Here is an 18,081-nt window from a genome sequence, read left to right as displayed (position 1 = left end):
AATGGTCTTGGGACCCAGTACACAAATTTTTACTAAAGTACTGTCTTGGAGCATTACTTTGTACGTAGGCTTTTTATGGAGGAGAAATTCTTTTCATTTTCAATCATGTGTCTTTTCATCTAGGTCTTTCTGCCTTTTAACCCAGTGTTGCACATTTACACAGAAGTTGTTCAGGTATTGTAGGAACCCATATTCTGAAGAACTCGCAAGTGTCCTTTTATCAACTGCACCCTTATGGGTCTTCTATCTTATTAATTCAGAACACACGGGCCAGTAAGTGTGCTCACTCAGAAACAATGACAGACCCAGAAATTGTTGCTCTATTTAGACAATCAGAACACTTATTTAACCATCCTCTCAATATGACCATATTGGGCCACGATTCATATATAAAAGTCAGGTGCATATTGATTTCCGGAGGCTGCCTGGTGTCTCCTGTCACTGTATGTTGATATAAAAAAAAAAAAAAAGCAGCCTTACGGGGCCTAGAGTTTAGCGGTTCTTTTGCTTCTATTCCAGGTGAAGGGAAGTAAGCTTATCCCTACCGTGAATCAGCCTAGATCGGAAGCTTATACAACGGGCAACAGATATACACGATGAAGTGTCTGAGGAATGGGAGTGCAAGTCTGGACCAGAGATACAGGATGCTCAGAATGCGTGCCACTAGCACATCGGCCCATCCCAACATCCAGCCCTGGGGCAATACCCCTACAAACCTGTAGCATGGGAAGTCCTATGGTGGGCTGACACAGGGGGCTATTAAATCCTGGATGTACGAATCTCTTGCACGTTAACCCAACATATAACCGAGCGTGTGGCAACAGTGACCCACGTCTAATGATTATGCAGGGACAAGAGTCCCCCTCCCCATCAGGAGTTCAGGCAAACTGCTGATTACTAATCTGAAAATGTCCACGTTGTTTTCCTGCTACCTGCTCTATTACGGTCTCTGCAAGACCTCTGGCATTAATTTTTCTGTAATTTGTTTCTATGCTGTGACTCAGAGGCAGGTTGCTTTGTTATTTTAAAGAAAGAGTTCTCATCACTGATAGAGATATCAGAGCCAGTTCCTATTCAACTGCCTAAGATGTCGTAAAGCCCTTACTTTACCTCTGTTAATGTGTATAATTTTCTTTCTACACACACAGCCCTCCTGGAAAGCCCAGGGACTTAGAAATGTCAACAAGTCCACCATGCCTGGGACCCTCTTTGCCCTCCTGTAAAGATAACTTAAACAGAGAACTGCAGACATCCCACATACTAGAGGAAGGCAAGAACTGACTTCATTTCTGAAAAGCTCTGTGCTTCACAGTACACAACCATTTTTATTTTATTCCCTTAAAACCCATCTGTTTTATTAGAATTAGAAACTTGTGATTTAGTGTTTTAAGCCATATAATGAGAGGTCCTTGTGCTTAGAGTTGTGTCTGATTTTAAGAGGATCATGGCAAGTGATATCTCTCCCTTCCACACTCACAAAAACACCTGGGCCACTTGCTGAGTGGCTGGCAAGGGGCTGGGCGGGGACTGCAGCCTGTTGCCAGGCAGCCCAAGTGATGATTTACCAGAGAGGCTGCTGCAGCAGCTTCAGTTGCCTAGCAACCGGGTCCTCAGCCACAGCATTTTTCTTAATGAAGGTTTTTCACAATTCTCTGTGTGATTACCTCTGCTGAATACCTAGACGCATTACCTCTGAATTACCACCTTATTCCTTCTGATTAAGGACAATTTTGCATCAAAGCAATTTTGTACAACTGTGTTCACAGTTTTTCCACATTTTGCTTTCTATTATAACGGCTGGCTGATTTGGTGGTGCTTCCAAACACCACTTTTCCAGCTGTGGTTTTACAAATAAGAGTTACTTAATAAGCACTATATGGTTTTAAAGACATTTTAGGTCATCTCTCAAGAATATCGAATGTGAATTCTGTGTGCAGTTCATAGTTCTATGTTCCACTTTGTTCTCAATGTCTACACTGGAAAATGCACCTTCACGAGGCTGTTGTTCTACTTAAAAGACATGCCAGAATGGACTCGGAACTTTACGATTTCCCATAGTTCACTAAAGAGATGAGAGAGGAAATAAGAACTAGATGTGGTGGACTCGGAAGATTTTCTTACATGCCACCTGTGACATAACCCAGATGACACTTAAAATCCTTCATGGAAGTTTGAATAGCTGTTTGACAAAACTGAATAATATTAATACAAACTAATCTATAATGAATTGGTTATATCATTTGAGCTTTCACAACATCATAAAAATGCCGCACAAGGCTTTTCCAAATATTAGCATGTTTAATAGCATTTTTGCTATTAGTTATTAAATATAATTATTTTATTTATTATTTTGTAACCTTTGCATTTCTCCTTAATTTTATTCCTCTGCTTCCCCATACCCACCCCAGTGAACCACTATCCTGAATTCTTTTCTTTATAATTCTAATACATAGGCATAAATACAACTATTTAAAAAAACAATATATTATTTTAGAAGTAATAATTGTATAAGTATAATTATTAAAAGTTCAATTTCAAGATTTTTCAAAGTGAAATTTGTACCCTGGATCTTTCACAGATACCTCTGTCCTAATAGACCTTTATAAGTATTTACAATTTTAAATTTCTCTTAAAATTTAATATTAAAGTAATAGTTACAAGGCATAAACCATTTTATCCTCAATTTAGGAATTTTTATTTCCTTTCTTCTTTATAAAAATTCATAGCAGAAGAAGATATATAAACCTGTTCTTCCTTTCTAACCAGTAAATAATCACACAAAACAAAAGCAAAAATAAAAACAAAGATATTTTATCTGAATTGCCCTTTTACGTAATAAATGGAATGCTATTTTTATATGGTGTGGACACTTCCAATTTCTTGGGAACATGGGGGGAATCTTCTGAATATGTAGTAATTCCTCAAAATTCACAGGCATGCATTTGGGATTGAGGGGTCTTCTTCCTAATTTATTATATTGTGATGGCCTCATTCTGAATGAAATAAATTTTCCATTCAAAAATTCTAATCCTGTACATAAGGGCCATTATATTGGTTTTCAATTATATGAATATTTATAAAAATGGGAAATTTCGCACTTGCTATATTTTATCTGCAAGTCCTTTGAGGACTTGTGAAGGCAGAATCAAATGGAAAGTATTTAATAAATGTGATGATAAGCCTGGTTTTGTATCAAACCCACCCATGGAGATGTTAAGAATATAGGTGCCCTTGCCCTATCATCCAGAAAGTCTGACCTGGTCGCTCTGGATTTGGGCCTTTGCACCTCTATTTTTAAGCAGCTCCCTCAGCGAGTCTGACTGCAGAACCCCGTGATAACAGGGCTCTCTCAGGTCCCATCAATTTTCACAGGCGGTGAGGAGGGACACATCCAGTTCGAGTGGGTGACATCATCATCTCCGGATATCCTACCTGCGTGGTGGCTGTCGAAGTAGTGCTGCTTCTCGATCCCCACATCTGTTGAAACTGTACCCTGATTTCTGCAAATGTTTCAATGATGACAGCAATAAACACATTCTGAAAGAAAACGACAAACCACGTTTACCAAAGACCAGGCATGAGCGAATGAAGGCTGCCAAAAACAAACAAAGGACCCGCAGAAACTGTCAGAAAGCAGAGACTGGATGAGTACGAATTTTTAGAGCACCTTAACGAGCCAGGCGAGGAAGAAAATGAGGGTGATGAAGTAGAAATAGGAACGCCAGCGGGGAAAGCTGTCGATGGCCCTGTACATGAGGAACACCCAGCCTTCCTGTGATGCAGCCTCGTACACGGTGAAGATGCTGGTACCTGTCAAGAGAAGGGGAGCCGGCTGAGTTGGAGTGGACTTTTGAAATGAGAAAACATTTTTCACAAAGATAATCAATATTTATCCATGCTCATTTTTTCAATGACAAAAGCTCTTCCGAAGGGACTCAAATCACATCCAACGTTTTATTGTTCTTATTCTTAGGATTTCGATAGAGTTGCTTCTGACTTCAAGCCAGGGCAGTTTTAATATTTCTAGCAATAAAATAATTTTAGGTTAGAGCTTTCGCTGTTAAGTGTGTTCAGCAACGTGGAAAAGAAAACTAACATTCAAGTCAAGTAAAGGTATAAAAAAAAGGATGTGTTTGCCACTTGGGGCTTAACACTTTCAGGGCGCTGAAAAGCGCGTGCTGTAGTTTTAACTGAAATGAAATAAATCTGAGAACTGGGTTTTATTTGAAATCACGTTCTCATAGGGAGAACTAAAGTAACTTAGGCTCCAAAACTTCATGTGATGGAGCCTGTCTTTGGGTTCTATGGTGTTTACTGAATACCAAAACGTAAGGGAGTAAATCATTCAATAGTACTTTGTATTTTCTGGGAGAACTGTCTCATTGGAAACACTACTGATAATGGAAAGAAAGAAAAGAGGACAATATGTTGGTATATTTTTGAACGTATGGTTAAGAGAATCTAAAACGTCAGAGGAAAGCCAGTGTTTAACCCTCACGGCATTATGAGTATGTGTCATTATTTTACAGATGGGAAAACTAAAGCACATAAAGTGTAGGGAATTCGTCTAAGCATGCACACATAACAATTAGAGGAACTAGAATTAACGCAGTCACTCAGGAACGAGGACCTGCATATTTAACTGTGATGATATCCTGCCTCCCGACATCTCTTCTGTGGCTTAAGTTTCCCCATTTGTAAAGTGGAAAAATAATAAGACCCACTGCAAAGTATTGTGAAGATTAAATGATTTCATTTCTGTCAACCGCTGACATCTGATGAGTACTTAAATAAATTTTAGGTATTATTAACATTGCAAATAATTGCTCAATAGTGTTTTGTGAAAAACCATACAAATAAAAAACAGAGTATTCAGTTACAGTTGTTTATAAGACAAGTATGATACAGGTTTTTATTCATAAAACTGGTAAACATTTACACCTCAACAAATCCCACTGCTATAAATGAGTTAAATTATTATAGGATATAAAACCAATATCCACCCACATATGTGCTAATCGCCCAGAAATTTAAAATTAGAATGTGCATACAATCAAAGTGCCCAAACTAAGAAGGGGGTTACTAAAGTTGGCTGACGTCTGACTGCCTTTCTGGGCCTGTGCATACGGGAGGAAGAATCAGAGCAGCAGTGAGTTCCTAAGCGCCCAGAACAGCAGAAAAGTGTAGCAGCAAATGGGGACAAATGAGAAATAACAAGGCTCGAAAGAAAAGCTATGAGAAAGAGGGAAAGCAGATCCCTATTTGGTGAATGTCTAATCTGTGCTAAGTAGTTTATGTAAAATATAACTTCATATATATACTGCCTCTCATTTTAAGAATCATATTTGGTACACTGGTAAGTCGTTGCCATAACAACTAGCATTTGTAGGACATATTTATTTTCAAGGTTCTTTCACATACTTAAATGTTAAGGAAATCCCTGTCTAATTAGGCAGGTAGATGGGTAGGTGGGTATAAGTGCAGATAATATCAATCACATTTTGCAGAAAAGGAAAGTGAATGTCACTAGGTAATGAACTTGCCTGAGTTGGAAAGAAACAAAACCAGAAACTAAACCCACATCATCAGGTTTCATGTCTTAAACTCTTTTTTTTTTCCTTACCATTTACTTATATATTCTCTTGCTTGAGACTGGGGGCTTTAAAAAGACCGTATTTCCTCTTATCCGCGATTCAAATGAAGTTTTCAATAATTATTTTCCGAGGGACTATGATACCTAAGTTTATAGTGTATTGAGGAACTCATACAGGAAGATAACTTTTAAGAGAAAGAATCACAGAGGAACAGCACACACCAAATATAAAATGGCAACAGGAAACAGAAGTGACTGTTTCCATTAAAGATTCCTACATACTAAAAATATACAATGTTCTTGCTTTTATGGTCTGAATATGAAGGACAATTTTAACATAAGTCTTAATTTAAATCCCTTATTTTTTTCTAGTTATGTGAACTAAAACAGAAAAGTGGCTATAGAAATCCATTACGAATTACCATTAAAGTTTAATTGTTTTGCCAATTGAGCATTTACAGGTAAAATAGGGGGATTGTCAGTATAAGGTTAAATGTGAAAGGAATATTGAGAATTATCCTTCCTTTAACATGCCCAGATCTTTCTTTATCACATCTACAGAGAAGATGCTATTTGAAATTAAGTAAAAAATGGTAAGTTCATTTGAATAATCCTGAAGCTTTTGCTTCATTTTTCCTAGTTTGACACAGAAGAAGGAAAAGCAGGAACCTTTAGTACAGCTCAGAGAGCAGGGTTTGTTGATACAAAGAGATGAGACACTTGTGAAAATGTAACCAAAAAACTCCCCAGGAAAATGCCTATTATTGAAAGACATGTTTCCCATGTACATGAATGAGGCTGGGTCAAAGGCTTTGGGGAGGTTAATGAGTTGCAGGAGCAAAGGCAATGGAATATGACACCCTTCCCCACCACTTTCCTACTCTTGACTTTGAGAAACGTAGGAAGAGAAAATCACTTTTCAAAAGACTTTCCGATGTTTAAACTGACAAAATAAAATTAATGATCTTACTTTCTGTGAGAAGCTGACAACCCTGAGGGGCAAGCTGTTGCCGCTCAAACTTATTTTGCACATTCTGTTCCCTCTGGCTGCCCTGGTGCTGCTCTCTGGTCCTCTCTGCCAATCCCCTGCGGTCCTCCAGCCCAGCTCACCTCCTCTGCCCTGAGACCACGCGAGACGCTGCTCCTCCTAGAGAGCCGGAGCTCACCTGCATCACGCCACTTACCACACTGACTTCTATTACCTTGTGTGTCCCTCTCGCTAGGTGTCCGCACCCTAAGTTAAAACTGTATCTTTCACTGCTGGGCTTGACATTGAGAGATACTCTACTCAAGAACTGTTGATAAAACAATGCTCATATAGTATTAAGACATAGGAAAGCTTTTCTCATATATTTGTTTTTTTTTTTAAAAAATCAATTCTTCCTTAATATAAATGTCACAGAGATAATTTAGAAACAAAGGGAACGATTTTATAATTGACTTTATATACGGGTGATATTCAAAATTCACTGAAAACGCATATACACGTATAAACTTAAAAACCCATGCTACATAGAAATAGGAAAGTTTTCCCCTATTGTTCAACCCAGAATAGGACATTTCTAGAAAATAATACATTGATACATACAAAATACCTTTTCTAGTTACACTGCAGAATATTTTTAGTCCATCTGAACTATGGAACTAAAATTTCTAGCTGAAAAGACCACACTTTTGTTAAATGAATAATGATTCTACAATAGCTCCTAGGAATAGAATGCATTCTCTCCCTGGAGCTAGTGTGGACTGCCCCAAAAATATTTCTGGGAAGCTCCTGGAATAGCATGGCTTTCTTAGACCCCAAACTCTCAAAGCACAAATTCAAGTTGTATAAGAAACAAAATCACAACAGCGATACTCAGCTTATCAATTCTCCTAATTTCATTCATTCTTCTTGACCCCTTCCTTTGGTGCTTTGAATTCACTGGATAAAGACCCACAAGTCTACATTTAGAAGACAAACCCTCACCTTGGAAATTTCTACAAGCTGCCTATATTGAGACATAGTAGAGGACATTTTTAATAGCTCCGAACAAAATTATATTCCCATCTGTTTCGACTATCTTTAGGATTATATTTACTGCTTGGTTGTCTTCTGTGAACTATTTCTCCATGAAAAAAAAGGGAGAAATTGACTGTGTCCTGGGGGTATTCCTCACTGTGTTTTCTAGTCATACATTACGGGACACCATTGAGTCATCTGCCTTTCAAATGACAGGGTCACGGAATTGTGGTGATATCTAAACAAGCTACAAACTTGGGGCTCCTCTTCCACCAAACCTCCCCTCACCACCTCCCCATTTACCTCTTCACATGCTCTGCACCCTCCAACCTGATGGGTGGAATTCAGGTGATAATAAATTTTACCCAACAGTGGTGATTATAAAGTAAATCTATTTGTCACGAGACAGTTAAAAACAAATACCATGTAAGCTAAAAAAAAACGAGAAAGACGCACATTCTTAATGTGGACATCTGGATTCAACATGATCAACTTTGGTCACTAAGGCTGGAGGTATCCGGATACATGAAATGTGAAGAAGGTCAGGGCACCAACACAGGAAGAAAGATTCCCCCCCCCGCCCCTGGACTTACAAAGATTTCCTGAAGAATACATCGGCTAGAATTAAACTACTTGGGATGATGTCACCTTTCTAATGAAAACCTTCATGAAAATGTTTTCTCTTCCTTGAACTCACGTTTAATTTTACTAAGGTATATTTCCAAACTAATTAACTCAAGTATTTCCCCACAGACTGTGATATAACCTTACAATTATAATAATCTATACACAACCCATCCACACGCTCAGCCAATGATCAGCCACGTGGCCACCCAGTTAACAGAACAAAATGACATTTTTTATTTGCTATCAGGGGTCCCCAACCCCCGGGATCTAATGTTTGATGATCTGAGGTGGAGCTGATGTAATAACAATAATAGAAATAAAGTGCACAGCAAATGTAATGTGTTTGAATCATCCTGAAAACATTCCCCCCTCCCCAGTCCTTGGAGAAACTGTCTTCCATGAAAACGGTCCCTGGTGCCAAAAATGTTGGGGACCACTGTTCTAAATGCTTTAAAATGTATTTATAAACCTTATGGTTGTTGAGCCCAATTTTAGCTTAGAATTTGTTTTTTAACAATTAAGCCCTCTTTTGGCACAACCTGGCCTCACTGGTGAAACCACTTTATCGATTACCTTAAATCTCACTGTTTGCAGCACTAAAGCTTTGCCACAAGATCAAAGGTCATATAGGAAAAAAAACCCATATATATGTTTATACATATTTTCTAAGTGAAACTTTTTTTATAAGTCATAAAGATTCTTTGTTGAAATATATTTCTTCAGACAGAGAATTTCTAAACACCCAAGTGCTAAATATAAAATACTTCTAGAAAAGGAGAGGTGAAAGCTTTAACTACAGTTTTCACAAATGGAAAAGAAGTGTTGACAGGTCAATGCTGACATTGGCAGGAAAGTTTCAGCATAAAGTAGAGCAGTTCCAAGGACGCCGAGCCCAAGTGCCAACTGCAACACTCCCCGCCTCTGGGGCTGGGTGATGTCCACGGGGGCTGGGGACAAGAGCAGCGAAACAGAGGTCATGACAGATACATGTCACGTCCCTGTCTTTGAAGAGCAGTGATTTTAGATCAAAAGAGCTTCTTGGAGATTTATTTTCCATTCGTTGATTAAAAACAAGACTATGCCTAGCCACAGTTAGCATTCAGCGACCTTCCCTAGCACTCAAATTGTCCATTGCTTCTAACCTATATGACCTTCTTGGGCCTCAGACTCTGGCCGTGATGGTACTTGCTGGTCATCACTCACACACTAAATAAATGTTCTTTGGTAGCTTTTAAAATTTTCTCAAAAAGCAAGCAACACATATCACGTAGGAAACATGGTTTCTTTTAGTGTGTTTTAGCTTTGTCACCCACTTTTGAAAGATCTATTGGAAAGTACATTTAAAAGAAATCAAGGCAAAAAGGCCAGAATTTCATGTAATTCTTAGAGAGTTAACAGTTGTGACATTAGAATTTCATAATAGTCCAAAATTAAAACCAAGTATTTGGAAAAAGTACTAAGACTTTCTTGTCTTTGCATTTGGGTACACACATGGTTCACTTTTCTGCATTGCCATGCACAAGCAATGAAAATAAGAATTAACTTTAAGGTAAATTTGGTCAGTCTACCTCAACATAGCCAGAATAGTGAGACTTTGTCTTCTTTTTAAATAAAACTGAACTATAAATAAGCACAGGATCAAGAGATCAACCAAAATTGTAATTAAATAATCGTGCCTTTTTTGTTCAGGTCTAGGTGGGATGGGAGAAAGATACCTGAGTGATATGACCAAATGTAATTTACAATAAATGAGATAAGATATACAAATAACATATACTTTTAACTAAAATAAAGTTCTTATTTGTGTTATGGAAGTTATAAAACTTCCATAATTTACAATAAAAGTTTTAATTATATTGATTTAAACATTAATATAAAGTCTCAAACAAGAACATGTTCTAATATAAATATTCATATTATAATTGAGTAGTTACAACTGAATAGGAAATAACAAGTAATTGTTAAAAATTTAAAACTATACATAGGCAAATTTTTGGTCACATATCTTCACATTGATATTATGTGTATAAAAATATTCACAGAATTTTTCCTGTATTTGCTGTCTACTTTCTTCCACAAACTCCTAAGGCTAAAACATGCTTTAAAATTCCGTTTTTCAACTGATTTAGATATATTTTTTGGATGTGTCACAGGTACAATTTTAGATTTATTAAGGTTATAATAAGGCTGAAAAACACTGTGCATGTTTTAAAAGCTGTGTCAATAAGAAGTAAGAGACCATTTTCCCACCAGGCCAGCATTTCCAATGTAAACCAGAACTCTACATAGGTGACATAAGAATCTGAGCAAATCGTAAAAAAATTGCAAAAAAAAATAACGGACTTCATTTTTTTAGAGCAGTTTTGGCTCACAAAAAAATTGAAGAGTTAGTACTGAGAATTCCCATCTATCCCCTCCCTCTGCACACTGTAAACATCTTGCCAGTGTGTGGTACGTTTGTTACAATTCCCATGAACCGACGTTAAACCATTCTTCTTAATTCAAGTCCATCGCTTACTTTATGGTTCACTCTTTGTGTTATACAGTTAGATGGGTCTTAATGGATACATAATATTATGTTATCCACTATTACAGTATCATACAGGATAGCTTCCCCATCCTAAAGTCCACTGTGCTCCACCTATTCAACTCCCATCCTTCTCCGAAACCCTGGCAACCACTGATCTTTTCACTGCCTCTACAGTTTTGCATTTTCCAAACTGTCATACAGTTGGAATCATAAAGTAGCAGCTTTTCAGACTAGTTTCTTTCACTTAGCAATATGCATTTATTGTTCCTCTGTGTCTCTTGGTAACTTGACAACTCATTTCTTTTTATTGCTGAATAATATTCCTTTGTATGAATGTACCACAGTTTGTTTATCTCATTACACCCTATGAAGGGGTATCTCTGTTGCTTTCAGTTTTTGTCAATTATGAATAGAGCTGTTATAAACATTCATGTTCAGGTTTTTGTGTGGATATGTTTTTAATTCGCTTGGGTAAGTACTTAGAAGTATGACTGCTCAATCATATAGTGAGACTATGTTTAGCTTAAAAAAACAAACAAAACAAAACAAAACCTGGCCAAGTGTCTTCTAAAATAGCTGGACTATTTTGCATTCTCACCAGCAATGAATGAAAGTTCCTGTTGCTCCACATCCTCACCAGCATTTGGTGTTGTCAGTGTTTTGGATTTGGGTCATTCTGATAATGCATAGTAGAATCTTGTTTGAATTTGCAATTCTCTAATTACATATGATGGTGAGCATTTTTTTATATGCTTATTTGCCATAGACTTATCTTCTTCAGTGAGATGTCTGTACAGATATTTTGCCCATTTTTAAATTGGTTTGTTTTCTTATTTTTGAGTTTTAAGAGTTATTTGTCTATTTTGAATGTAAATTTTTCATCAGATATGTGTTATTAGAGTCTTTAGTCTGTGGCTATTTTTATTCTCGTGTTTTTTTGTTTGTTTGGGGTTTTTTTTTGTTTACTTTTCTGCATAGCACAAATTATTGATTTGATGAAGTCCAACTTAGTTATTTTTTTCTTTCCTGTTTCATGCTTTTGGCATTGCCAAACCCCAAATCATTGTCAAACCCAAGGTCACCTAGATATTCCTCCTATGTGATTTTCTACAAGTTTTATAGTTTTGCATTTTACATGTAGGTCTATGATCCATTTTGAGCTAATTTTTGTGAAATAGGTACTGGATGCATCTAGAGTCATCTTGTTTTCATGTGACTCTCCAGTACTTACAGCAACATTTGTTGAAAAGAGCATCCTTTTTCCCAAAGAACTGCTTTTGCTTCTTTGTTGAAAAGACCATCCTTTTTCCCACAGAATTGCTTTTGCTTCTTTGTTGAAGACCAGTTGACTGTATTTGTGTGGGTATATTTGTGGGATGTCTATTTTGTTCCATTGTTTGATTTTCTATTTTACCACCAATACCACACTGTCTTGATACTGTAGCTTTAGATTAAATCTTGAATTTGAGTAGTGTCAGTCCTCTGACTTTGTTCTTTCTCAGTGTTATGTTGACTATTCTGGGTCTTCTGCCCATGCCATATACACTGTAGAATTGGTTTTTGATATCCACAAGACAACATGCTGGGGTTTTGATTGGGATTGCATTGAATTTTTATCTTAGGTTGGGAAGGACTGATATCTTTGATACTCTGCTGTTTGGTACATATACATTAAGGATTGTTGTTTTTTTCTATAAAGTTGTGCAATGCTCATCTTTCTCTTGCTCTGAAGTCAGCTCATATTTCTCTCTGATAACTTTTCTTGCTCTGAAGTCAGCTCTGAAATTAATACAGTTACTCTTGTTTCTTTTTCATTAGTGTTAACATTGTATATCTTTCTCCATCTCTTTACTTTTAATCTATGTGTGTCTTTATAGTTAAAGTGGATTACTTGCAGACAACATATGGTTGGGTATTGGTTTTTAATCCACTCTCTTAGCCTCAAATCATTGGTATATTTATACTATTCCCATTTAAAGTAATAATTGATATAAACCAATTAAATGTACCATACTCATAACTGTTTTCCTTTCATTGCAATTGTTCTTGGTTTCTTTTCTGCCTTCTGTCTGCCTCTCTCTTTATATGATTCCACGTTTACTCCTCTGAGCATATTAATTATACTTCTTTTAAAAAATTTAGTGCTTGCCTTAGAGTTTACAATATACATTCACAACTAATCTAAGTCCACGTTCTAATAATACTCTACCTCTTCATAGGTGGTGCAGGTACCCTATAATAGAGTAGTCCTCCTGTCCTTCATAACACTGCTATTATTCACCTCACATATCCATAAGCTCTAATCACCTAATATACTGTTTCTGTTATTATTTTGAGCAAACAGATAACTATTAGGTCAGTTAAGAATAAGAAAATTAAAATATTTTATTTACCTTCATTTATCCCTTTTCCAACACTTTTCTTCTTTAGGTAGATCTGAGTTTCTGATCTGAGTTTCTGATCATTTTCATTCTCTAAAGAAATTCTTTTATCATTTCTTGTAAAGCAGTTCTGCTGGCAACAAATTCTCTTAGATTTTGTTTGAGAAAGTCTTTATATGTCCTCAACTTTTGAAAGATACTCTCTCTAGATACAAAATTCTAGGTTATTAGATTTTAACACTTTATTTCACTTTACTCTTTTTTTGCTTGCATGGTTTCTGAAGAGAAGTCCTATATAATAATTATCCTTGCTCCTCAATAGGTAAGGTGTTCTGGTTTTTTCCCCTCTGGCTTCTTTCAAGATTTTCTCTTTGTCTTTAGTTTTCTGTTGTTTGGACAGGATATACCCAGGTGTAGATATTTTGGTACTTATCCTGCTTGGTGTTCTCTTAGCTTCCTTGACCTGTGGTTTTGTATCCAACATGAATTTTGGAAAATTCCCAGCCATTATTACTTCCAAATATTTCTTCTGCTCCTTTCTCTCTTTCTTCTCTTTTTGGTATTTTCATTACATGTATGTTAGACTTTTTGTAGTGGTTCATAGTTATTTGTCATTCTGTTCCATCTTTTTCTCATTCTTCTTTCTCTTTGCATTTCCGTTGGTGAAGTTTCTACTGAGATATCTTCAGTCTCAGAGTTTCTTGCCTTGGCTGTGTCTAGTCTCCTGATGAGCCCATTGAAGGCATTTTTCATATCGGTTAGAGTATTTTGATCTCTAGCACTTCTTCTTGATTCTTTCTTAGAGCTTCTATTTCTCTACTTACATTACCCATCTGTTCTTGCCTGTTGTCCACTTTTTCCATTAGAATCCTTAGCCTATTAAAGTATTTTCAATTCTAAATTACTTGATAATTATAAAATCCCTGTCATATCTGAGTCTGGTTCTAATGCTTGCTTTGTCTCTTCAGATTGTGTGCTTTTATTTGCCTTCTACCAGGCCTTGTAATGTTTTGTTGAAGACTGGACATGATATATAGGTAACAGTAACTGAGGTAGGCAGGCTTTAGTGTGAGGTTTTATGTTAACCTGGCTAGAGATCAGGCTGTGTTTAATGTATGCTGTATCTGTAGGTGTCAAAGCCTTCAATGTTCTTTAGTGTCCTGGTTTCTGTTTCTCCTGCTGTCTTTAGGTTTCCCAAAAAATTCCTTCTAAACAGACTCTGTGTCTTGCAGCTAGGTTGTAACCTGGTTATTATTTTGGAGCCCTGTTAATGTGATGACAAAGTGTTGGAGATGGGAAACGTTCTATAATCTTTCGATTAAATCTCAGTTTTTTAGACAGCCTGAGTCCTGGCTGTGACCTTCAAAAGTATTTCTTAGTCTTTTTTTTGCTCAGTTTATGTGATGCAGGGAGGCCAGAGTGGGGCTCTGGTCATCTACCTGCCCTCCTCCAAGGTCAGATGAGGCTCTGGGAAAGTAGATGTCCTCCAGGGCATGCCTATGCCATGGACAGAGGGCTTTGGGCTTATTTCAAAATGGTCCATGCTCCTCTCCCCCTGCAAGGAAGCATGAGGGAATTTTTCTCTGATCTTCACCCTAAGAACCAGGTAGGGCTCCTGGAGGTAAAACTCTTGAAAGTGTTGGGTCCCCCTAAGACTGGAAAGATTTTCAACTCTTAGGCTAGTCCATGCTCTGCCTGCAGGAATTACCCAATTCTAGTTTCCGTGTCTCTGGCATCAGTGGCTTCACCCCTGGGGAGCCATGATCCTCTGTATTTGCTGTCTCTCCAAATCTCGAGGCAGCAACCTCAACTCTCTGTTAGATCTAGGAGCGTTTTGACCCTCAGAATTGCTGGTTTTCAGTTTGCTTAGCTTTTCTTGTTGTTTTGAGAACAGGATTGACCACCTCCAAGCACTTTACATGTCGGAGCAGAAACCAGGAGCTGCTAAATAACCTCTTTTTGATTTAAGGTACTGATCAGAAATAGCACAGAAAAATGAACACATCTGATTAAAATGAGAATTCTAAATTAATGTGCAAAGGCATGATTCTCTGCTCACGTGTAGTTTAGTCTGCTTGATCACAATTGGCTTGTGCACTAGTAACAGCATGGGGGTGAAAAGACCACCATGAGCACAAAGTAAGACTAGATTGTGATCATAAAGCCTCTTGGGGCTTTATGTGTCAGAATCTTACTATGCCATATGTGGTTTTCCCCATTAATAATTTTTTTCTCCTTACACCTTAACAGTTGCTTGTTTTTCTGCTCGATTTTAGCAACAAACTCTAAGGCAGCAGTTGATACAGACAACAGCGTGATAACAGGACAGTGGAGAAGGAGGAAGGAAAAAACAGTCATTTGTGGGACATGGTCCAAGTATCCATTATATAACAGCACAACAAACCTAACCAAAGCCAAAGAGCTCTGGGCAGCTGTGATCTGGGCGGCTCATGCCTGGAATGAAATGGCTCTCTGCGCTCTCAGGAGGCACACTGGCCAGACTGCTGCACAGGTCAGAGCTCCTGTGGCCAGCGACTGGCCCTTTCTAGCAAGCACTGGGCTCGGGACATTAAGAGAGCCATCAGGCACTTGCACTGTGGCAGATGGCATGATATTCACTTTTCCACCCCTGGGCAGAATAATGACAGAAAAACCACCATGGGAACACTACTTAACATCCAATGCACAGAGAAATATGTCTGGATTATGGAGTAATTATTTAAAGGTTTCATAATCTTTTATTTAACTATTACTCGGCAGGTATATAATCATACTCATTCTTCTTCATCAATAATAATAATGTTATTTAATAATATATTTATTATTATATTTATAATATAATAGTAACTTAATAAACTTGTTATTATGTTTTATTATTATTATTATTTGCTGATATAACTCAGTATTATACAATTGACAGAGGGTTTTCATGAACCTCCATAACAGATTCACTCAACAACTCCGCAGACTAGGGATGAGAGGACAGGGCATCTCTCTCTCTCTTTTTTTTAAAAATAAATTTATTTATTTACTTATTTGTTTTTGGCTGTGTTGGGTCTTCACTGCTGCACGCAGGCTTTCTCTAGTTGCGGCGAGCAGGGGCTAACTCTTCATTGTGCTGCGCGGGCTTCTCATTGTGGTGGCTTCTCTTGTTGCGGAGCACGGGCTCTAGGCACGCCGACTTCAGTAATTGTGACTCGCGAGCTCTAGAGCTCAGGCTCAATAGCTGTGGCACGCGGGCTCCATGGCATGTGGGATCTACCCAGACCAGGGCTTGAACCCGTGTCCCCTGCATTGGCAGGCGGATTCTTAACCACTGTACCACCAAGCAAGTCCCATCTCTCTCTTTTTGAGAGATGAGGAAATAGAGTTGAATGTTTTACCCAAATCTCTTAATTAACACCACCATTCTTTGCCTTCTCATCAATGGTATTGACCTAAGAATTGAGATTAAGTACCCACTGTGTTAGCTGTGTTTTATAATTCTCTTAAACTGGAATAAATTTGTTAGTACTTTGATAGACTTGTATCACATTGCCAGCACGAACTGTTGCAGTTTAAAGGGGGCACAAGGACTTTTACCATCTACACAGCTACTTGAGTGGAAAGGCTGTATCCTTTGGCCCATTTACTTTTTCCAGCCTTTTAATCCCTCTGTTTTGACCTAAGATTCTTGAATATCCCTTGCTTTAAAAAGTGAGAACAGTCAAGAGGCTGATCTTATTTGCATGACAAATTCTCACCCAACCGTATCTCTTGCCTTGTTTTCCCCTAAAGCTTTGATTTTAGGGATGCTCTAATTCTCTGCAACGCAGGACATACCATTATTTATCTTCTTTTATCGGCAGGATGTAGCAGTTTAAAAAGTTTGTCCAAATTTTAGAGTGTACATTTCTTCACCATAAATACCACAAGAGCAGCCCGGCCCATGACAGAAAGGTACGCTCATCTGGACAAAACGAAGACAAGTAGGTGAAGGGAACCAATGAAAGCAACAAAGCAGAGAGCAGGTCGGGGAGAGGGGCTGGTGGAAATTTTCAGAGAGAAAACGTGTGTAAAAAGGAAGAAAGGATGCTTTGGACACTGAGCAGAAAAGCAGGCTCTGAAAGCTGCCAGGCTGCTCAGCTGCCTTCGTGGAGGGGCTCCAAACCTGGACTGCCTGCCTTGATTTCTATGAAGAGATCATGCCTGGGGCCAACCGGTGACTCACACCAGCTGCCAGGGCTCCCAGTACTGGGACAGCAGACCCGGCTTGCTTTTCCACCTAAGGATGCTCTGTGGTCCTCATTAGCAGTCACAGGAAGGCTGCCCTTTCCCAGCTCCCTCCCCAGGGCAACACTCTAGCTTAATGGCTCTGCTTCCTCCCCACCCACTTCATTCTGCTGCCTCAGGGGATACGTCTCCCAAATGGGTCCTCAGCAAGCAGGGCAAATCCTCGGTTTTATGCTCAAGGTCTGGTAGCACTGGGTGCTCACAGATCTGCTCCGGGGTACACACCCCACCCTCGGAATTCCAGGCATGATAATATCACTCTGTTCACAGAAGTGGCTGCCTTAGTATTTTAACCCCATTTGCAGAGGAAGAAATTCTGGTGGAGGCAAGTTGAGCCATCTGTCCAAGGCGGGATTTGAACACATTCCTTGGAGCCCATCCTCCTCACCACGGTGTTGCTGTCTGGCTTCTGCCTGATGGACCCGAGTCCCCCGCAGGGCCCGTGCTGCCACTGCTTTCTTCTCCCACAGGCAGGCTCACTCCAGCTTCCAGGGATGCTTCCTTCTCCTCCTGTTCCCTCCACAGCCTGGCTGCCGCAGGGCAGGGGGCTTCTAGCTGGGTGGTCACAATTCTGAGGTCTCCTTCTGAGACTGTGTAGCCCTTAAGCTGAGGGGAGGTGGCAGGCTCATCTCCTGGCCCTGAGGGTTATCCCAGCTCAGGGGAGAGAAGGGGAGGA

The 18,081-nt window shown here is 38.6% G+C and overlaps 1 protein-coding gene across 1 annotated transcript in view; it reads right to left on the bottom strand.

Annotated features, from left to right (window-relative positions):
- The window catches only part of NALCN (sodium leak channel, non-selective), a 305,890-nt gene that overhangs the window by 206,588 nt on the left and 81,221 nt on the right, over window positions 1-18,081 (bottom strand). The window contains exons 7-8 of the mRNA XM_057707941.1: window positions 3,668-3,810; window positions 3,433-3,537 (exon numbers count right to left, since the gene is read on the bottom strand). Coding sequence (XP_057563924.1) covers window positions 3,433-3,537; window positions 3,668-3,810 — 248 coding nt within the window. The remainder of the gene's footprint in view (window positions 1-3,432; window positions 3,538-3,667; window positions 3,811-18,081) is intronic.

Source organism: Hippopotamus amphibius, chromosome 14 (genome assembly GCF_030028045.1).
Source record: "Hippopotamus amphibius kiboko isolate mHipAmp2 chromosome 14, mHipAmp2.hap2, whole genome shotgun sequence".
Taxonomy (NCBI): domain Eukaryota; kingdom Metazoa; phylum Chordata; class Mammalia; order Artiodactyla; family Hippopotamidae; genus Hippopotamus; species Hippopotamus amphibius.
Note: the sequence above shows the minus strand (reverse complement) of the source record. Positions and strands in the feature narration are given on the sequence as shown.